The sequence below is a fragment of the Hesperophylax consimilis genome, chromosome 22, assembly GCF_061612785.1.
Source record: "Hesperophylax consimilis isolate HC1 chromosome 22, BYU_Hcon_1.0, whole genome shotgun sequence".
Taxonomy (NCBI): Eukaryota; Metazoa; Arthropoda; class Insecta; order Trichoptera; family Limnephilidae; genus Hesperophylax; species Hesperophylax consimilis.
The window spans coordinates 22,250,218-22,273,860 of NC_142857.1; the positions used below are offsets into that span (position 1 = coordinate 22,250,218).

A 23,643-nucleotide genomic window follows, 5' to 3' on the forward strand; every position below is an offset into this window, starting at 1 on the left:
TTATCATTTATTATTATTATTCATTATTTTTTTATCATTTTCACAATGTCATTTAATGTAATGAAATATTATATGTATCAAATAATATGTAAACATTAAATTATGTTTTAAATACATGTGTCTCGACACAGGTTTATCCTAGTGAGACAGACATCGAAAAAAAACCTGTAAAAACACTTTATATTGATAATAAAAATTATAAATAAATTTTTTAAAAATGTATATAAATAGTTGCACTTGGTCAAGGTCTCTCTCGCATCCCAGATCTCAGCTAGCTGACGTGTACCTGGTGTTGCTGGGGGTTATACTTAGGAGATAGACATATGTCATCTCCACAGACATAGGAATTAATAGACGAGAAGATAATGGCGAGGGGTAAAATCAACTGTTGAAGAACGAAGGGGGTGAAGCTGACTGTGATTCGTCAATAAATCAATCTGACAGTAAATAGGCATCTCGCATTATAATATCACCATTTACTTCTTAAAAGTAAACCTGCTTTTGAATGAATAGACATTTTTACATGGGAGCGCAAATTACTCCTCACGTTATGAACAAATTTGCGAAGTCCAAATTCGGCAAAAAAATTCGGTTCTATTTTCAGAATCGAATATTTCGTTTAAGTATTTAGTTAAGACACTTTTATAAATGTTCATAATTTACTTCCCAGCAACCAACCAGCTTTGTGTTTCGCGTCCAGACGTTTCTCGATGTGATAGTAACAACTGATTCATATTAAACGATGTGAATATGCTTAAAATAAAGTAAAATAATGCTTATATATGGAATGTAATACGACAATTGGGTTTATTCTCTTTTTCACGTCTATTTTTACAAGTTTTCATATCACAAGTCAACATTTTGCCGTGTTATTTCGTAAAATGAACCGATGATGCCTCGACCATAGTTCGCACAAGAATGATGACGTCACGTTTTCTAATTTCACTTGAGGCCATACGCGAGCACAGCCGGCTCCAATGGAACCGGTATGGGGAGTGGGGATAATACGCTTTTAATCACTTAGGGCAGGTCTACTAATATTCATATGTCTATGGTCATCTCGGACTTTTCTGTAGGCATTTTTAAGATGTACAATTCCGTAGTACATTATCTCATGAAGTTTAGCCAGCGTTAGCAATGTAGTTCCCAAAAATATTTTTTTACATCTTGATTATAAGACATCGACTTTTCTCTTCTTTTTATAAATATAATATGCATGTATCATTTATGTAAATATGATATGAAATGAAATTGAAATTCTCTAAATGATAGTGAAAATCCTATCAAAATCCGTTGCGTAGTTTAGAAGAACTTAGCGCACAAACAGACAGACGCGGATTGCGACTTTATTTTGTACTATTAAGAATATACGCTGGTTTCGGCCACATCCATATACATTATATCGCGTATTTAATAAAGCAGTTATTGTAAACGTACGGAGTAATCATAATCAGAAGTTAGAAGAAGAAGGAGAGGATCTTTTAGATGGATTCGACATGTAAATGTAGAGCTAATGAGTTGGGAGAATGTAACACAATGCATTAGTAAATGGTAGAAGAATTCGAGGATGTCCGAGGAAGACATGGCACGGCCCTGAATCAAATACAGGATTTTCCAATAAGAGGTGTTATTTTGAATAGCCCGCTATTTCGGTAGATGTTACTCTTGAAGCTGTCTTTTTTTGACATTTGACAAGTAGAAACTACGCCATTAATAAAAATGGAACGATACACGCTTCAACAACGCATTCAAATTATTAAAATTCACTTGATTGAATCAAATGCAAATCATCTTGAGTGATGAGGCCCATTTCCACCTCGGTGGCTTCGTCAACAAGCAAAATTGTCGCATCTGGGGCTCGGAAAACCCAAGAGTTATTGTTGAAAAGCCTTTTTATCCTCAACGTGTGACTGTTTGGTGCGGTTTATGGTCCGGCGGAGTCATTGGGCCTTACTTTTTCGAAAATGAGGCCTCGAGCAACAGTTAAGGTGAATGGATTGCGCTATAGAGAGATGATTAATGATTTTTTATGGCCGGAATTGGATGGTATTGATCTGGACAACGTTTTCTTTTAACAAGACGGCGGTACGTGCCACACAAGCAACGAAACCATTGATCTTTTACGATTGAATATCAAAATAACACCTCTTATTGGAAAACCCTGTACTTAAGTCGGGTCACGTCAAGAATGAAAGAGTAAATGTTGTTACCTTTAAGACTCTTTATCAGTGATGTTTTCTTATAATGCATACAATAACAGTAATTAAAAACATTGCATCTCTTAAAAATAATAGAAGGGTACCCGAGCTATATTTATTATATTACAAAATAATATAACATTTCAAATTATAACAGATTGCAATATAAATAAAGTAAAAAATCCTTATTAATCTACTAGTATATGTATAAGGTGAGCTCCAGGAGCTCGTGTTTATGCAAAACCTCCTAGATCACAAGGGCGGGACACTCATTCAAAGCAGCCTCCTAACTTGTATGGGATTTTGCAAAAAATCGTTTACATTTTTTTTTTCCAATTTATTCTTATTTATTAAAACATCTTTTTTAATGAATTTTTTTAATGAATGAAAAAAAAAATAAAAATACATATTTTGGAGGTTCCTTGTGATCTAGGAGGTTTTGGTTTATGGGAGCAGTAAGTATTTACAAAAAGAAAATAATGCTTAAAAGACGATGTGTAAACAATATTCAAAGTCTTATTAAATAACTACAAACGTAATTCAACATACAAATTAACATTATTCAATATTCAAATTAACTACAAACGTAATACACAATTTTAAAGATTAATTTTACAAAATTAGTTTTAGAAAAAATATGACAAAATTTTTTAAATGCTAGATGGTATAGATTAAGCAAACGTATATTATGGGTAAAATAAATATTACTATTCAATTTCAGGGAGTCAATTTACCTTTTGTATATACAAGGGGTTCGGGTTAAAGCGCAACTTCTTCGGGAGGAAGTAAAATTATAACATTTAATTTTATTCTAAATTACAACGTTTTAAGGTTGTTTTAGGGTTAAACAAAAGTTGAATTGTTTATTGAAAAATATTTTTTTATGGGATATTTGGAAATTCGAAGAAGTTTTACTTTTAGCTTAATCTTTTTTACTTCTACCATCGTTTAAAATCACCTTCCGATGTTAGTGCACTTTAACCCCGGATATCCTGCGTAAGTGGAAGAAAAATATTGAATACAAGAAAAAAAGCGAATAACGTTTTATCAATACCTTCAAATATGTTCACATGTGCGACGCCTGAGGCCCTAGACTGGCTTGCATCCAGATGTCCCCCTGATTCCCCCACCATACGAAAGAAGAATACAGCAAATGAGCAAATCAATAAACAAAATAATAGGCACATAACCTTAAAGTTCCGTATACCACACGTAGTTAGTTTTACAGAAAGCAAAATAAAAAATAGAAGTTACTTTACTGAAATGTGAACAAAATTCAATACAAGAATAACTGTTTGCCCTCAATCAGCGACTGCAATTCTTCACCAATCCTTACGACATATTCTAGTTATTCAAACTTACTCAACCTATCTACACTTTAAAGTTGTGTCTTATCAGTACTTCTTTTATGTCCTGTTCACTTTGCGGTGAATCCGTATCTCGCGGTGACTGCACCGAGAGGCCTGCAGTAGCCGGCGGGCTCCGGCTCCTGGCAGCCTGACGAAAAGGGATGACTGCCATATAACCTGGAGGAATGTACTGTCCATTGACTAGATCTTGATAGTTCCCCATGTCCGCTTCAAAGATAATGTTGTTGATTGCATTTTTGACGTGTGCCAAAGTTCTTGGGTCGTACTTTCGGAGTTCGTTGCTGATATGCTGGCCGTAAGTGTAATATGGATCTTTGGAGGGACCCGCACTGGATTGTCTGAGAATGGGGACGTTGAATGACGGGACAGGAGCTGATCGCAATGGATCCGAGTCTTCTTGGATCCATTTTTTTCTTTTTTGGTTGTCGGTGGTGCTGGGGGTGTTAGTGTTGTTCATGGTGTTCGTGGTATTATTTGTGGTATCCTGGCTAGATTCTTCCGGCAAAATCTAAAATGTAAAACAATATAAATTATACGCTGCAAAATTATACATATAACGCCCTTCCAAGTAAATGATTGTTGGCCGTATTTATTAGTAATTTTTGGAATGGACATACTTTCATTTTGACAAAATCTTGTGTTGTGTTCGTGATCTATACCTTTTCTTTATAATATATTAAATCCGACAATTAGGTCGGGCTCTCGGGACAGCCTGACGTGTTCTTCGTCGGTCTCACTATCCTTCCCTAATTTATAGGGATATTTAATATATTCCGCCGTTAAAAATACACGTAAATGTGCCTTATTGTCTGTCAGTTACGTTAGTGCAGATATAATAATTTTACGGTGACAGGTGTGGAAGAATTACGAGTTTAAGAATAATTAGCAAGATTGTTTATCCCAAGGGATAGTGTAATTCAGTGTTTGTGAGCCCGAGTCCGGAATTTTTACCAGATGTGGACATCTCATCGGCGGTCGCAGCAACCTACCCGTGTCTCTCGTCACCCCGTACCGATACGTCAACCCCCGGTGCCGCAAAAAAATGCAGTGTCAGTGAGCCCGAGTTTGGCATTTGATAATTTCTACCAGATGTGGAGACCTCATCGACCGTCACATACCGATATTTCCACCCCCGCTGCCGCCACCATGCTCGCCGTTACCTTTACCGGCTCCGTTATAGACGTCAGAGTCTGTCGGCTATACGACCTGTCCGTGGGTCGGTCACTGATTCGCTCACGACCATCGCCCCTACAAGATGACCCATAAAAAACAATCATCTGGCAATTTCTACACCCCCGCTGCACCGCCCCCGTGCCCCTACGCCCTAGGAAGGACGAAATCGAAATGAAGCCGCGTCTTTTGTCTTCTGCCAATATGAACTAGTACAAACAATTATGCAGTGATTAGTGTATTGTTATAGTGATTATAATACTTTTTGTTTTAGAATTAAGTTTTTTCATTTGGACATCTGGAATAGTTTTGATGGCGTTAGGATTAAGTTAAATATTATACTAATTTGTATGTTAGTGATTTATACCTAAGTCTCATTATGTTAGACTAGATAAGCAGTTTGTAGAAGGGAATGGCCGACACAGGTGTCGATGAGGCTCGCTATCCATCACATCGCCAACCCTTCGGTGGCGCAAAGAGGAGGAAGGAACTCGAACAATGTCGAATTGGTACGTGGAATATTAGAGGAGGTATGGAAAGAAAGATGAATGAATTGTGTGACACGATGGTTAGCAAATGTTTGGACATACTTTGTGTAACAGAGAGTATGAAAAAAGGGAGCGGTACAATGCAGCATAACGATAGGCTCGTCATTTGGTCTGGGAGACCAGATACAGAGAGGGCGTGTCAGGGTGTTGCAGCACTACTGTCTCCCAGAATGATTGAATGTATGTTGCAGTATGAATGTGTAAGTCCGAGAATAATGTGGATTAGGTTCAAAATCGGTTTGACAAGGGTGTTTCTTGTTGTTTGTTATGCCCCTGTCAATTCTGAGAGTGACGAAGAGAAAGATGATTTTTGGACTGGTGTGAATGATGTGATGAGACTGAAAAATATTAATGAAAGGATTATAATGGCAGGCGATTTGAATGGGTGGGTAGGAATTAGACGTGACGGATTTGAATCGGCCTTAGGTATGTTTGGGGATAAAAGAACGAATGACAACGGGAACAGAATACTTGAAGTATGTTTAGAGTGGAACCTTTTTGTGTCCAATACTTTTTTCGATCATAAAGGTATCCACCAATATACGTGGGAAAGAGGAAATGAGAGGTCAATTATCGATTTTGTAGTAATTGACTCTAGGTTGAGAGCCGTTACCGAGGACACGAGAGTTTTCAGAGGGGCAGAGGTTGAAACTGACCACTTTCTGGTGGTGTCGAGAGTAAACCTCTTTCGCGGTTGGCGCTCTAAAGTGAAAACGGTACTAACTCCAACAAGAATCAAAATAGAAAAACTACAAAACGATAATGAGAGGAGTAAGTATGTGAATTGTGCAGAGATGAGATTGAATGAGAAAAAAATGGATGGTCTAAGCATAGACGAAACATGGAACCACATAAAAGTGAGTCTTTGTGAATCTGCTAGAGAGGTGTGTGGAATAAGTACGCAAGGTAGAAAGAAAGGTGATGCATGGTGGGATGATGATATTAAAGCACTGGTCTCAGAGAAGAAGAAAGCATGGTTATGTCTGATTGCGGCTGGCAGTGCTTCCAGCGAAGAGAAGGATCGAGCGAAAGAAGTATATAAGGAATGTAAGAAAAAAGTAAGAGTTGGAGTGAAAGAACGAAAGAAACGCCTGGAAGAGGAAGAAGGAATGAAAATGACAAACCATTTCCAAGAAAACATTAAGTTGTTTTGGAAGGAAGTCAAAAGGTCCCGGTGTGGCCCTGAAACCGGAAGCATGAAAGTAATAAAATCGAAAGATGGAAAAATGTTGACGAATGAGGAAAAAATAAAAGAGAGATGGATGAAGTATTTCGAGGAAGTCTTTGAAAGCGAAGTGAGTGACAGTGATTCTAGCGGCGAATCAGATATGAACGATGATGGACTGAATGTTACCGAAATTAGCATGGATGAGATAGAAAGATCAATTAAGTGTATGAAGAATGGTAAGGCTGTCGGTTTCGACAATATTGCTGCTGAATATTTTAAAGGAGGTAGCCGTATAATTCTCACATGGTTGTGCAATCTTTTTAACCAATGTTTAAAGGAAGGTTACACGCCCTTAGATTGGAGAAGAGCAGTGATCATGCCATTATACAAAGGTAAAGGGTCACGTATGGAATGTGGGAATCATAGGGCTATTAGCCTGCTAAGTTCAGTTGGCAAGCTGTATGGTAGAATTTTGATTGAAAGAGTAAGAAAGGAAACAAAAGATAAAATATGGGATGTGCAAGGTGCTTTTATGAGTGGAAGGGGGTGCATGGACCAGATCTTCTCATTGCGTATGCTCACCGAGAAGTTTCTGGCAAAAAACCAGAAACTTTTCTGTGCCTTTGTAGATCTACAAAAAGCATACGACCGAGTCGACAGGAAAAAGCTATGGAAGGTGTTGTCCAAGTATGGAGTGAATGCGAATCTGACTCAGGCAATTGCGTCTCTGTATGAGGGAAGCGTTGCATGTGTTAGGGTGAACGGTGGTTTTACGGGGTGGTTTGATATCACAAAAGGTGTTAAACAAGGCTGCGTAATGTCACCGTGGTTATTCAATCTATACATGGATAATTGTATGCAAGAATTGAAAGATGTGGGAGTGGGCGCGAATTTGAGTAATCTGAAAGTATGTTGCCTGTTGTACGCTGATGATGCGGTGCTGATTGCTAATAGTATAGATGATCTGCAGTCTCTCGTGTCTAGGATGAACGAAGTATGCGTGAAAAATGAGTTAATGATGAATGTAAGTAAGTCTAAAGTAATGGTGTTTGAAAGAGAAAGTACGAAAACAGTGTGTAATATAGCTGTGAATGAGGAATACTTGGAGCAGGTGGATGAATTTGTGTATTTAGGAAGCATGTTTACGAGTGATGGGAAGGCTGACAGAGATATTGAAAGAAGAGTAAATGCAGGTAACTCCATTAATGGAGGACTGAACGCAGTTGGCGCTAACAAAAAATTGTCCAAAGAAGCGAAGTTAGCAGTCCACAATGGAGTGCTGGTACCTACCCTGATGTATGGAAGTGAGGCATGGAACTGGCAAAGAAAGGATGAAAGTAGATTGAATGCTGTTGAAATGAGATCCCTGAGGCGTATGTGTGGTAAAACCATGTATGATCGTGTGAGGAATGTGGATATCCGCAAAGAGTGCAAGGCTGATGTAAGCGTAATGAGTAAGATCAAGAAAGGGACGCTTAGATGGTTTGGGCATGTAGAGCGAAGAAAGGAGTGTAAGGAGAATATACGATGCAATTGTGAATGGTAGCAGAAGTCGGGGGCGCCCGAGGAAGACATGGCACGACCAAGTGAATCAGATACTTGAGTCGGGCCATGTCAAGAGTCAGAACAATAGAAGAGTATGTATGAGACGATGTATGAATGTGAATGAGGCAAGGAGTGTGTGCCAAGACCGAGTTGTTTGGCGGTCCGTCCTCTCTGCCTACCCCTGCGGGGAAACGGCGTGATGGTTAGTTAGTTAGTTAGTTAGGTTTTGACATACAATTTTAAAACAATAATATAATTCAAACAGGTAATAATATTCACTGACTCGTATAATAATTTTATACATCAATGATGCAATGGAGATATCAAGTTCAATAAAGAGAGGGCGGGGGAAACAAAGGATTATGAGTTAATGGGAAGGTAGATTGATTGCTTTAGTTTCAGTACGATGGATTTTCATTTTATGTCCCGTATAGTCGAGTTAAAAATGTCAATGTGGTAATAATCTGAGACCGTCGTCCCATGGGTCGGTAAGGAATTGATATAAACCGAGTGCTGGTTAATGATATGTATCTCGGCAAAACGATGTATTAAATAGGACAAACATTATATCAAATGATAATGACAAAAAACTTACAGTTTCCACTGCGTCACCTTCCGTGTTATTTGGATTATTTCTGTTTCTCATGAAACTAAACAAGTCGTAGGCAAACCATTTGGAAACGTAAACCTCCTTTTTCCCTGTAACAATAAAACAATTTATTAATTAATAATAAGACACCGAAAAAAAAGTAATTAATGTTTAGAATAGGCAATTGAAATAGTATTGCGTACATCCAACAGAATGGCTTTGTTTTTGTCGCGACTTTTCACGCCTGTAAGACCCTAAAAGTGAGGCCATTTTATTTTTAACTTCGGCGGCCGATATATTCAAACTCTGGCCAATATCTTCCCATGCGTTCTGTCTGATCCTCTTATTTAAGTAATGCACGTGAGAAGAGTCCCACAGTAAGCTGTGGTTCTTATATAATTTGATCAGTGTTCGACTGCGCTTTTGATCTATGCTGATCATTGTATTTATGTTGTTTTCACTTTTATCAAACAAGAGCGCGCGAGGCGTGTGAACTATTCGGACTGAGTGTTTCGCTCGCACTGAGGCGGGAGTTTGAGCGCGCCCTATGTACAAGAATACGCGGCTCGGTCTGTTGTTGCTGCGCCGTCGACTGTGAGACAGTGTGCGTCCGAGGGATATCCTGACGGGGCGAGGCGTGTGCTTGTAGCCCCGCATTGCCCCTGTATTAGTTACTACGGACTAGCGACGAGTCGTTCACGAACGAGCCGCACAATTAATAACTCTTTTTGATGAACCCTATTCGTACGACTCCCGGAAAACCATCACGGCTCAATTGAACGGTAACTCTTTTATAAATCTTTGGTAATGGTTTTTACAATGCAGTGATCATCCAAATACAAGCGTACAGTGGTAAACAGGATAATAATAGCAATAAATTAAAGAGCAATTATGTATAAACAAAAACACTATTGCAAGTGATGCAGTTAATAATAATAATAATAATAATAATTTTAAGATTTGTATAGCGCCGTTTTTGTGCAAAATCACCTCAAGGGCTCTGTACAAACTTATAATACATTTCTACAGTGATCTACGTTATTACTTAACTATTTATGGAGAAAATATACAGTACAATACTTACCTGGTAGGTCACTTGAGATTAACACTTAATTAACATTATCTAATTGTTTATTGGCGAAATTTAGATACAGGATTTAGGACTTAATTGAAAAATTGAATATAACTGGGCTTTCTCTTAGGAATGGTATACTTAATTTAAGGGTACGACAGCTTAAAAAGGTAAGTTTAGTTATTAATATAAGTGCACTAAGACAATGCACAATTCAAAAGAAATATATTAGTGTAACAATAGTTGAGCTACTTTATACTAGGCTTGTATAAGACCTGTCATAAGTCCAAGTATGAGGCGAGGTGAGTTATTGTTACCCACAAAAGTAATTGTACTCGGAATAGCTGAGTAGGCATCGCAACTTGGCATTAACAATTCAGGGCTGTCAGCGATTCAGTGATACTTATAAATAAGAAATAATAATTTTTAATAGAATAAACATATGTTAGTTAGCAAAATAGTGCAATTAAAATTATCCAAGTATTAATTGATATTACATATTCAGAGACGTGAACCGTCCGAGAGTCCGACATCTGGACTTGAATATACGTATCTACACCTACTAACTACCTAGGATCTTACGTTGTCTCTTGGGACGAGACGGTGTACTGGTAGCAAGAGTCGTGCGATCATTAATACGCTCTCGCTGGGGAGCTGGGAGCCGTATCGGGCGAGCGCAGTATGCTCATTGCTCATACGCTCTGAGCTCACGGCTCCCGTTCAATGGTACCGTGACTCTCGCTCTTAATAAAATGAGTCATGACTCATCGCCACAACAGACTACCGTTGTCATCCGTACTAACTGAAGACACCGCGTCGAAGGGCTCGGCCGTCTGGCCGTCCTTTCTTTGCGTCAAGCCCTTTGTTCGATCCCTTCCCACGTGTTTTACCACACGCCCCACGCCACCTTCTAGACCAGAGGTTCCCAAAATGAGTCATGACTCATCGCCATAACAGACTACCGTTGTCATCCGTACGAACTGATCGAGATCGAGATTCAAATGGGGGTACATACGAGCGGACCCCCATTTACCTCAAGTCAACATTTAGGAGTTCCGTAAATGACACAATAGACCTAACACAAATATAAATTGTGGCGCAACTTTGAGGATTTAAAAAAAAAATCGCATGTTGCGCCACAATACTAAGTATGTCAAAAAATACAAATAAATAGTAGTATATCTGTGTGTAAGGATAGTATGGCCAACCTTATGATTCCAGAGATAGCCTCATTTTTAATGTCAGTGCCATACAAATTTTTCTTAAAAAAATGATAACTCCTTCATTTGTACACGCAATTGCTTCGTACGAAATTTCATAGCATAGTAATATGATCAGCAGAATCCATTTCTAGCCAAAAAAATACCCTTGAAAATTCAAGTCTCTATGTCTATGAAAGGCGATTTTCAGCCCACTGTGCGGCGGCGAGCCACCAATGCAAAATACCGGCCCGCCTAAATAACCTTTATGTTTTGGTTGGGGTTTTCGGTTTTTCACGACACTAATATAAAAGTTAATAATCTAGAATTGGGCTATTAAACTAGAACAAATTTTATCATTTTTGTTGTAGTTTAATAGCCAAATTAAACTCCAACAATTTGTAGTTTAATAGCCAAATTCTAGATTATTAATTTGGCTATTAAATTAATAATCTAGAATTTGGCTATTAAACTAGAACAAATTTTATCGTTTTTCCTCAAATCTGAAGTCTATGAATTTTAATATTTTTTTAAATTAATGTATTCACAGGGATATTTACCCCAGCATTGACCGAAAGACCACCATTTAGAATCTGAACGTTGCGTTAAACGTCATTAGCTATATGATTTGAGATTTTACGGCCAAAAGTATTATGTATAGTGATTTATTTTTGGGGTAACACGTCGTGTTGCGCTACCCCCTTCTTTAGCTTATTTAGTTCTTCAGACAGCTGTCCGAAATGTTGGCTAAAGGAGGTAGGGGAACACGGCATAATACCCCAAATAAATCACTATAAGTCAGTATCTATGTTTATAGACCAAGATCTTAGTAGTGGGTAGTAGTACTTCCCTACCACCCTCTCTTCCCCAACTCCTTCCACTACTTATTCCATTAGGCCTCGTAACATAGCCCGAATTTATGATGCAACAACTCCACTGGTTCTGGGCAATTTGGAGTTGTGTTATATTCACGTAAAAAATGACCTGGTGATATTTCAACCTACCTATCCTAACCTACTGTAACACTTGTCCTTTTTCCATTTTGACTCATTTTGTTACACTTTCGCCTGCATTGCAGAAGACTACAATTGAAGATAACAACAGTGTGTATATTAAAAGCATTAGGTATTTATCTCGAGAATAGGTCATTCGTGTCGTGGTCGATTTTTTAGTCTCAATTTATCTCGTGCGCGACTATCAGAACTCGGAACTATGTACTAGGAACTCAGTATTATCGCAAAACCGGGAAATTAGGTATGTACTCTGAAGAGATAAACTGATGGAAGTTAGCGATGTGTAGGTTCAGCCGGATTGAGTCCTTGAGCCCGAGTCCTTTGCGGGAAGCGGGTCCTACTCCCACTCCTTTTCGTAACCAACCACTCCCAGAGAACTCGGTCTGGGACTCGGACCCGAATGCCTCCAATCAACGACTCCCAGAGAACCCGGACCCGAGAATGCCTCTAAGGACTTGGACTCGGACCCGAATGCCTCTAATCAACAACTCCCAGAAAACTCGGACTCGGGGTCTCGAACCCGAATGCCTCCCTCCACCACCGGCCTCGCGAGTCCTGCAGTGAGTGGTAAGTTCTGGTGGTGAAGACATCTTCTGTTTACCTGCTTTACAGTAAGTGGATGTTTTGTTTATTGTTTAATATCTAGTACTTATTGGAGTTATTTGGGGTTATGAGTTGCTTTTCTAAACCGATGAGCTAATTAGTTAAATAATAATATCGACTGACATGTATAATAGCAATAAATTATTTGAGTGATGTAAAAAAAATAAGTTAAGTAATATTTAATTTAATTAGGTGTATAAAAATTAGGCTGTGACTGGGGTTTTCACTTTAAAAAAAATTGATTCTTACCCTAGTATTGTCGATAGTTTTATCAATCAATTCTGTTTCAGCAATCAATTCTGCCATTCGATACAATTAACAGCATTCCTCAAAATATTAGTATTGAAACAATAAGAAATGATTATTGCGGCTTATAGCCAATGAATTCACCTAGATTTGACCATTTTTCCAATATTTTTAGACTCACTAAGTACTCTAGGATGTACCTAGAGGTGCTACTAAGATATTGCAATACTTGCAAAAATTTGACGAAAAGCGCTCCAGTGGATGTTTTTATTTATCTTCTAAAAAACACAAGCCACTAAAAAGCATCTTGCCTATTATTTATAATATCCATAACACTTCATTGTAAATATTGTATTTTTTGTTGTCACTGTTAATAACTACAACGACTACAGAAAACAGATAAAACAAGTTCATTGGATTTTGAAGGAACAACCTTGGAAGGCTCAGCCATCCGAAAGTTATTACCTTAAATCAAGCCCATTGTTCGTCCCTTTTTACATATTTTTAAAAAAATTGTTGGCTAAATCAGATAATTCGGGAGTTGCAGCCAAGCCGATTGTTTGTTACAGCGTTTCCCAAATGGTGGGTCTGGAGTCTGGATAAAATAAAAACTCTAATTAATTTATTATTTTACATTTAACTTCATCTCATAACAAAATATTATTGTCTTCTGTTATGAATTACGACTCTCATTTTGTGATACCTATGACATATTACAGCGCCCATAAGGTGATTTTTTCACAAAACGGCGCTATGCCAAATATCCAACATTATGTGCATCCTGTACTAAATAAAGATAATCTTAGGAATTTGATTCAGGTGGTTGTGAAATGGCCTCTGTCTTCCCTGACTTATACCGCAAATCAATCTTCCATATTACACACACACTAATCTAATAATCTCCTGAAACACCTTTCTCCGCTCTTCATGTCCAAACTATCTAAGCGGTCCTTCGACCAAGTATCTCTAGACAAGCCCTGTGATCTTAAAAATGCCACCCGAACCAAAAACATTGGTTTACGTAAACATTTATCAAAAACAAAGTGCATTTTCTCGCAGTCCAAAGATCACAATAAGCATTGGTTTTTTACCTTTTATTGGTCTGTGTGGAGCAAATTTGTCCTCCAGTAAGTTCGCGGCAACAGAATCGCTAGTTTTGTGAAAATCTTTTTTTTTCAAACACAAACATGAGGCAGTCCGTAGTATTTTAGGTACGGGCTATCGCAAACTTTATTATTAACAAATTGATCAGTTATATGAATACTTCAAAAATAGATGTACCTAACAGATAGATCCGAGGCAGCGTACAAAGAAAAGTAACAAAAGATCAAAATGTTTAAATTTTTCCTAAGAAAAAAACCACGTTACGCAACAGATGCGACGGAACTCGATCGGTAGGTAGGTACCTAGTAGTATTATGAAATGACGCGTTAGGTGGTATTACTTTTGGATTGAAATTAGGTATGGGAGGGCTAATCTATACTTATTATATCGATGAAGCGGTAACTTCATAATCTTGTGCATTACGCCGTGCACTTTTTCTCCATATTTATACTGTCTTACATTCCTTTAAAAAATATTAATTAAGGTTAGTTTTTTTAATGTAAATAGGTAGGTTCTAAAATGTGTAGGTACTGAATTAGATTTTATTTAAACAATACGTCAATATTGAGTGAAATAAAATTTTGTGGATCTGTGAAAAAAATAAAACCAAAAGGACTGCGGAAACAAGTTTGGGAAACGCTGAGAGGAATATAATATTCATTTTGTCACAAAATCATATCGACTGCACGTGCTCCACGGCGCGGTGGGAGGTCTGCTGTGCAGTGTGCACGCGTTTGTCTCGTGTGTTTTGCTGTGTGCCGGTTTTTAGCATGCGTTTTCTCGTGTGTTTCACGTGATAATTTCGCGGAACATTTTTTACTTTTTCATATTTTTCATGGCTGTTTTAGAAAGTATCTAAGTATTCGCGTTTTTAGTTTTGCTCCCAAATCTGCCTGTATTATTTTTCTTTTCAATTCTCCCACATTTCTTGTGAAAGGCAGTATTTTTTAAATTACTATTTTTATAGCGCCGCTTGTGTGAAAACCTCCCCAAGGTTGCTTTATACCTGACTTTAAGAAATTTAACGTAATCATAATATGATTATAAATATATTTTTAGGAATAAATAAATAGGGGAGGTATGATAAGAAAAAAGCAATGTTTCGCATTATTTTTTTTCTTCGATCCAGATACAAGTAACGTTGTGACGAGGTAGATATTTAAATATAGTCTATGTTCCTTACAAAACCCTACTTTCCGATGAAAGGTTACATCATTGATAGTTGCTATTTATTTCTTTTCCAGAACGATTTGTGCAGTACTGACCTATCTTACAGAACATATTACATAGGTAATTGACAGTTATCGCTGGAAATCCGTACCCGGTGAGCGCTTGTCTTGTAACTGACTCCGTGTTGCGTACATTGTGAACAATATGCCTCCACACAATGCAAAGAAGAGTGAAGTATGGAAGCATTTCGACAGCCCTAATGAAGTAGAACAGAAAGCTAAGTGTTCTTACTGTCACAAGTACATCAGTTATCGTGGTGGCGGCACTGCTAATCTATCACGTCATTTGAAGAGGACGCACCCAACGGTCCCTTTATTAACGAATGTTACTTATAATGCCCGTCTAACTGTACAAAACTTTCAAGAAGACCCATCTGTCTCTTGTATACATCAAGAACCGCTTCAGCCTCTAGAACACGAAAATATAAATCGGCGAACTCAAGAAGCACCGACAACGGCGACAACTAGTCAAACACAAGCTAGTATTGCTAATTATATTCATGTTGTTCGACCTATCTCGGTTTTGAGATCAAAGCAGTTGGATGAGCAATTAGTGAGGGTAATAATAAAAGAATATCAACCATTTAGTATAGTAGAGGATGTGGAGTTCAAAAAATTAATACATATGTTATGCCCCGGATACAAACTGCCAACTCGAAAAACAATTTCTAACAGTATAATCCCACGGCTATACGCGAAAACTGAAGAGATAGTGAAGGAAAAATTATTTAAAGCTAATTATGTTTGCATAACCACAGATGGATGGACATCAATCACGAATCAAGGATTCTACAGCGTCACATGTCACTTCGTAAATGAGGAAACTGAATTGAGTTCGGTTTTATTGGGATGTGAACAATTTGATCACCGTCACACATCTGAAAACATATCATTTTTTTTGCGTCAAACTGTCGCCAAATGGGGGTTAGAAAATAAAGTAATTGCAGCAGTAACAGACAACGCTAGTAACATGACCCGTGCAGTCCAATTATGTCAATGGGAACATTTCCCGTGTTTTGCACACAGCGTTAATTTGGTTGTGCAGGCAGGATTAGAAAAGATCAAAGGTATTCTAGATAAAGTCAAGGTCATTGTCAAATTTTTCAAGAAAAGTTCCCACGCACAAGCAGAGTTACACGCTGCACAAGAACGTATGGAATTACCCCTCTTAAAATTAAAACAAGATTGTCCAACGAGGTGGAATTCCACATACGACATGCTCAAACGCATATTAACTATTAAGAATGCAGTGGTATCGGTTTTAGCAGTTGAGATGCCCCAATACAATACTATAACATCTATCGAATGGGAGGTCATAGGAAAATGTGTTCAAGTTTTAAAAATTTTCGATGAAGTGACTACAGCCATTTGTGCGGAAAAGACCATTAGTATCTCAAAAACCATTATATTTGTCACGGCAATGAAAGAACATGTCGAAAAGATGATGGTGGAACTCATGGATGCTTCACATGCAGGCGCTCAAGAAATGACAATTACTTTGAAAGAAAGACTTGTAAGCAGGTTTCATTTTATAGCTCAGAATACTTTAGCAGCACAGGCATCATTTTTGGATCCTCGATTCAAAAAATACGCATTTTCAGATGATTTGTCTTACCTAAAAACGTACGAAGACATAAAACATATTATCAATAGTTCCGAAGTTTCCCAGCAACAAGTAGTAATAGAAAGAAATCTACCATCCCAATCTAGTACTGACATAGAGTCATTACTGTACAAATGTTTTGATGAGAAAGTTCAGTTTTCGGCACAGCCCCAAAGCGTGTCCACGTTATCTACAGCTGAACTAGAAAAATACGTTGATGAGAAAATCCTTGACAGAAGAGAAAACCCTCTCAGATGGTGGAAAGAACGTAAACATATTTATCCAATATTGTACCAGCTAGCAATGAAGAGACTTTGTGTTCTAGCCACCTCCGTCCCCTGCGAACGTTTATTTTCGAAAGCTGGACAAATCCTCACCGAGAAGAGGAATAGACTATCTACCCAAAAATTTGAGAAAATTTTATTCTTAAACTCCAATCTCGGACTCGAATAATGGATATATTATTGGGTATCAAGATATTTTACATTTGAATATTTAAAATGTGTTGTATTGTTTACTAAATATTTGTATAACTATATATATGTATAACTATATGGGACGTGTGGGATTGCACTATCCTCCCCACATCCTGGAATAAATTATTATTATTATTATTAATGTTATTCTTGTTTTACAAAAAGATACCTCTGTATTATAACTGTGTTGTATTATAACTCTATGGTTTATACCTGATTGTAAAATTTTATTTTCCGTTTCGGAATGAATGAAAAAAAATCTTACTGATTTTATTTTTCAATGCTTTTTATGTCTTATGAATAATACGGGGGGATTTTGCGATATTGCTGATTCTTTTAACTGTTTGTAACAATTTGTATAATTTAATTTTTCAATTCGCAATTTAAAAAAAAAATATTACATTTTTTTATGTTCATTTTTTTTATGTTTTATCTTGATTTAAAAAATTCAATACGAAGATATTTTGAGTTTATTTATGATTCTTTTGACTGTTATGCCTATTTGTACATTTTTTTTTCGGATTCAGAATTTTAAAAAAAACTTACTGATTTATTATTTTTATGTTCAATTCTTATGTTTCTTTTGTTTCATGATCTTGTTTTAAAAATCAACACGTTGGCATTTTGAGATATTGCCGATTAGTTTAACGGTTTTTATGTAAAATCTCAACGATTTATCGCAATTCTTTGATGTTTTATATTTTTATTTTAGCCCCTCATATTTGTAGGCGCTAGGTACCTACTGTAAGTAAAAATTATTGTTTTATTTTAAAGTTTTATTTTAATTATCGTTCACTATTTTTATTTTTTGTGTTATTAAAAATACAAATTTCAGTGGTGTCTGTCTGTGTATCCGTAACTCTGGTTCAATGAACTCTAGAATATGGATTTGCTTTGATTTTAAAAATTGGAACTGATTGTAAACTGGTATTGGAAAGATTCAGACAAGCGATAAATTAGGTACCAAGATTATTTTATTCAATAATTGTTTATTTAAAATGGCTATCTTTTGTTAAAATTTTTTAGCTATGTCGTAATAGTGTTCATTCGAAAGGCAAATTTCTGGCAAATGTTTATTTTTAATGATCCTGAGACATATATATGTATATATTTGTGAAACCAAAAGGAAAAATATACAAATCAAGTATATAATATATACAAATCCTACAATAATATATTGAACAAAGTGTGTATGTATTGTAAAAGTAAAAAAAAATGGACTGGAATAAATAGATATTAAAACATGTTGTTAATTGTTAAAATTTTAATAGTTCAATGCTGTACCTAACTACTTCCTGACTTTGTTTTTAAAACATCTCGCCTTTACTGAGTTTCATTTGATAGAGGCTTCGACCAAGTACCTTTATCTATATCAGTGGTTCTTAACCTTTTTGGCTGGCGACCCAAGGTACGAATATATTTGAAGTACGCGACCCTAATCTAATTTTTTTTTTTTTTTCCATTGACAGGTTATGTAATTTTATACTATAAAATTTATACGATGTATTGGTAAAATTAGAAATAAACAAATTTATTTAAATGTTCTGTATTAAAATCAGACCAGCATTAAAACAGTTAAAAAATTTACAGCAAAATAATCAGTGACTACCCTGGTGTTGTATTTTTGAACAAAGATCATGTATACGTGGAGTTATGTTTATAGAAAGTGCACACCGCATGTCATGCTGAGGATCCAACCTATTCCTGTACTTATTCTTCATAACAGCAAGGCATGAAAATCCTGCTTCACATAAATAAGTAGTTGGGAAAGGTAGCAGGGCTTTTTCAGCTTCATTGCTCAGAACAGGCTTCCCAGATAATTGTGCCCAAAATTTTGTGAGACTCGTTCTGGCAAATCTCTCTTTTAAAAGTGCATCACCTTGCATTTCGAGCAATTCTTCTTGTAATCCAGCTGAATCGTTTTCAACGCCCATTACATCTACTTCAAATGGATTTCTTACCCAACTGTATTTCACGATATGGACATTTTGTGGAATATATCTTTCCATTTCATTTTCAAGTCTTCTCAAATGTTCTAAAAAAATAGGCATGGTCTCCACGAAAATACGGTTGCCATTAAGATTAAGATCTTCCAAAAACAAGTTTAATGTTGGAAACGCTGCCAATTGACATTGAGCAATTTTATTTTGCCAAAGTTTTGTTTTGTTTTTAAAAACAGTAATTTTTTCATAAATGTCTACTACAGTGCGATTTTGACCTTGCATTTCTGTGTTCAACTGATTCAAGTGGTGGAAAATATCACCCAAATATGCCAATTTAGCCATCCATTTGTTGTCACTGAAGCGATCAGCACATTCGTGTCTTTTATCTGTCAAAAATATTTCTATTTCTGTTTTAAGAGAAAGAACTCTAGCTAGAATCTTTCCGCGGGATAGCCAGCGAATATCCGAATGGTATAATAAATTCTGGTGTTCTGAACCCATTTCTTCGCACATCAGTCGAAATATCCGAGAGTTCATAGCGCGTGCCTTTATGAAATTTATAATTTGTATTACGTCCTGTAACACCTGATGTAGATCTGGCTGCATATCACGTGTAGCCAAGTTTTCTCGATGTAAAAAGCAGTGTATTAAAACAACCTCTGAATTTCGTTCCTTGACTTTGGCACAAAACCCGATGCGACTCCCTATCATTGCCGGTGCTCCATCTGTACAGACTGCGAGACAATTGTCCCACAGTAATTGGTGTTCCACAAAGAACTTGTCTATTAAAAGAAATATATCAGCCCCAGTTGTAGTTTCAGAGAGCTTTTCACAAAGCAGGAACTCTTCATTGAAATTTTGTGGAGTTCTGTATCTTACGTACACCAACAGCTGTGGGAAATCTTCAATATCAACTGATTCGTCGATTTGAATTGAAAATTTGATGGCTTTTTTGAGATCCGTTATTAATTGTTCTAAAATATCTGATGACATTAAATCTATTCTCTTTTTCACAGTATCGTTTGAAATTGGCACCATTTCCAGCTTCTTCGCAATTTCATCTCCACAGACAGTTCTTGCCATGGCTATTGCAGCTGGTTTAATCAACTGCTCAGCAATACTATGGGGTTTTTTACATTGAGCTACTTTTAAAGCTACTTCGAAAGAAGTGTAGGTAGTTTTTTCTAACGAAACTGTTGCTGAACTTGATGGTGCATCAAGTCTCATGCGCTTTGTTTGTGTTTCTTTTTCTTTCCAAAAAGCAAGCGGTTTATTTTATTTGCGTACGTTGGATGGACTTTTTCGAGATGTCTCTTCAATTTGTTTATTTTTAGCGATTCATTTGAAAGAAGTTGCGTACAAACCACGCATTGTGGACGTGGCACACCAGAGCGATCTTTTATTTCAATAAATCCTAAGGCTAAAAATTCTTGCTTGTATGTTAACATCCGTTTCGCCATGACTGTCCACAATTCGAAAGACTTACTGAAACAAAACGACAAATTATAGAAATATACTATTCTATTCGTTCATCGGCGAATTGTAGGCTAACAATGTCATTTATTGGAAAAAAATATTTTACCTTCTTTCGATAACAGCAATCGCGAGTTGCACTTTTAATCTTCCACAATTGATTATCACAATTTTGTAGCACTTTGTAGTTGTCAACAAAGAGTGTATTGTAGTCAAGTATAAACGTTATTCACGTAAAACAGTATGAGAACGAGCGTGCAATCGTAAACAAACTCGCTAGCAAACTGACCGAGATGAGACGAGACCGACCGACCAGCGCGGTGCGGCGGGCGGCGCGGGTGGTGACCGAGCCGAACCGAGCGATGCCGACTGCGTGAGCCGAGCGGTGGCGATGGCGCGCACTCCTCGCTTTGCGCCCCGCGCCCTTCCGCCCATTAAAACAGAACTAACATGTCGCGATTGTGAACAATAGATGTCCTTGTTCTGAGAGTAGTAATAATTGTGACTATACTAGTTTAGTGACATCGATCGGGATATCAATACGCGATTTCCGCGACCCAACCCAAAACCTCTCGCGACCCAAATTTGGGTCGCGACCCGAGGTTAAGAATCGCTGATCTATATCGATGGACAGAGATTATGAAAAAGACAAATTCTCAACGACAACCGAAATTTATGTTACTACATTTGATTTATTACTGCTTACGCGTGTGCTAAAATTATCATCTGGAACTTGGAACCTAATACTACATCCGTTACGGCCTCGCATTAGCCGTAGCCCAATCAGCTGGAACACGACAAGACACGAATGGATTTCGTTCACAGACATAGGAATTAATAGACGAGAAGATAAAGGCGAGGGGTAAAATCAACTGTTGAAGAACGAAGGGAGTGAAGATGACTGTGATTCGTCAATAAATCAATCTGACAGTAAATAGGCATCTCGCATTATAATATCACCATTTACTTCTTAAAAGTAAAATCTGCTTTGAATGAATAGACATTTTTACATGGGAGCGCAAATTACTCGCCACGTTATGAACAAATTTGCGAAGTCCAAATTCGGCAAAGTAAGGCAGCTTCTATATTCAGAGTCATAGTTAGTTCAGAGTATTTAGTTAATACACTTTTATAAATGTTCATAATTTACTTCCCAGCAACCAACCAGCTTTGTGTTTCGCGTCCAGACGTTTCTCGATGTGATAGTAACAACTGATTCATATTATACGATGTGAATATGCTTAAAATAAAATAAAATAATGCTTATATATGGAATGTAATACGACAATTGGGTTTATTCTCTTTTTTCGCATCTATTTTTACCAGTTTTCATAGTACAAGTAAACATTTTGCCGTGTTATTTCGTAAAATGAACCGATGATGCCTGGACCATAGTTCGCACAAGAATGATGACGTCACGTTTTCAAATATCACTTGAGGCCGTACGCGAGCCCAGCCGGCTCAATGGAACCGGTATGGGGAGTGGGGATAATACGCTTTTAATCACTTAGGGCAGGTCTACTAATATTCATATGTCTATGATTTCGTTGAACTTCGCCAAAATGTAAACTGCACAACTCGCGACTCGGGTGCGATGGGTGACGGGATTGACTCCGTGTTCTCGTGTGGGTCCGAGTTCTTGTGCGGGTCCTTGTCCTGCTACGGGTCCGAGTTCTTTCGCGGGTTCTATCCGAGTCCGAGTGCCGAGTCCTTGGCCGGACCCGTGCGTCCCGGTAGTCGCCCAGTACCCAGTCCGCACCCAAGAACTCGGACCCGGGACCCACTCCAAGAACTCGAGTTCTTTTAAAAGGAAGCAGTCCTCGGATGCCTCCGGAAAAATGCAGAACTCACCCACCTCTAATGGAAGTGTGATGTGGTCGTGTCTGTGTGCCTGAAATAAATCGTGGTAAAATTTATCAAACATTTTCAAGTAATCGATTTCATTGACCTGTCGAATCGAAACGTTGATTTAAATGGCTTTAGCCTTGTTTGTTGACCAGATCTTACTTCCCCTCCCCATACACTTCAGCCTTACAACATTCCCCAACAGTCTCCGCACGCAGTAAACTTAATGATATGAAATATTGTTAGTTTATTAAAAATCTGGTCAAATTATTCAAATTATTATTAATTAATTTTATTATTATTTATTATTATTAAATTATTAAAACAGGGCTGGAGACCTATAACTAATGATTTCATTACAAACTATCAGTAAAGTACGAATATGTTATGAGAAAGTCGGAACACGTGTTCTTAAAAATCTAGTCGCACCTCGTCCTATTATAATATTTATTCGGACAAGGCCACCTGCGCGGAACACGTATGAACACGTGATGACTAATATTGTATTAAGAAATGGTTATGCAGTCACATTTTTAACAGTATCTTGATTAAAAATGCCGTACTCATTTTTCTCCGTGCGGTTAGCAGGAAGCATTTGTGCGGTATTTACATAAAAATAAATAATTTTGAAATTAATGGAAAACATTTCTGGGAATTTTCTCTTCAGTGGATATTATTATTGATTAGTTTTGAGATGCGAGACGCACGTCACGATATTGTTGCGTGAAGTATGATTATGTTATTGCACATCATAGCAGAGATGTGCAAAATGAGTACCCAAAACCATTTGAAATGCAAAATGGAAATGGGTCAAAACTTTTCCATTTGAAAATGCAAAATGCAAAATGGTTTTTAGAAAAGCATTTCAAATGCAAAATACCTATTTTCAAAATGCATTGAAAATGCAAAATGGTTTCTCAGGTCAAACAATTAAAATAATTATAGAATTTTTAAACAATTTTGTCATTTAATAATGGACATCAATGTAAAACAAACATATTACATGATGGTAAATCCAAAAACACCACGACTACAGATTATGAAACAACAAAAAAATTGCGCGGGACTAATGTTGCCAACGTAAAAACATAGAAACTGCCATCTAACATTTAATATTACAGCGTAATGGCCCCATGTTCAGTATTTGAATCAGTATTTTTTGAAATGGTATCACTCAATTGCCAGGGCTCCTACCAGGGAGCAACTTGACAGATGTAAACTATCTCTCATAGCGAGGTTGAGGAACGAC

General features: G+C 37.2%; 2 protein-coding genes across 3 annotated transcripts in view; one reads left to right on the forward strand and one right to left on the reverse strand.

Annotated features, from left to right (window-relative positions):
- The window catches only part of Smr (nuclear receptor corepressor smrter), a 608,275-nt gene that overhangs the window by 165,599 nt on the left and 419,033 nt on the right, over positions 1 to 23,643 (forward strand). The window lies entirely within an intron of this gene.
- LOC149413248 (uncharacterized) lies at positions 2,625 to 9,097 on the reverse strand. Its single transcript, XM_089645649.1, has 3 exons — positions 8,792 to 9,097; positions 8,595 to 8,698; positions 2,625 to 4,076 (listed from the first exon to the last, which is right to left on the reverse strand). Exons 1-3 carry the CDS (start codon positions 9,027 to 9,029, stop codon positions 3,570 to 3,572), a joined length of 849 nt encoding a protein of 282 aa, XP_089501775.1. The 5' UTR covers positions 9,030 to 9,097; the 3' UTR covers positions 2,625 to 3,569.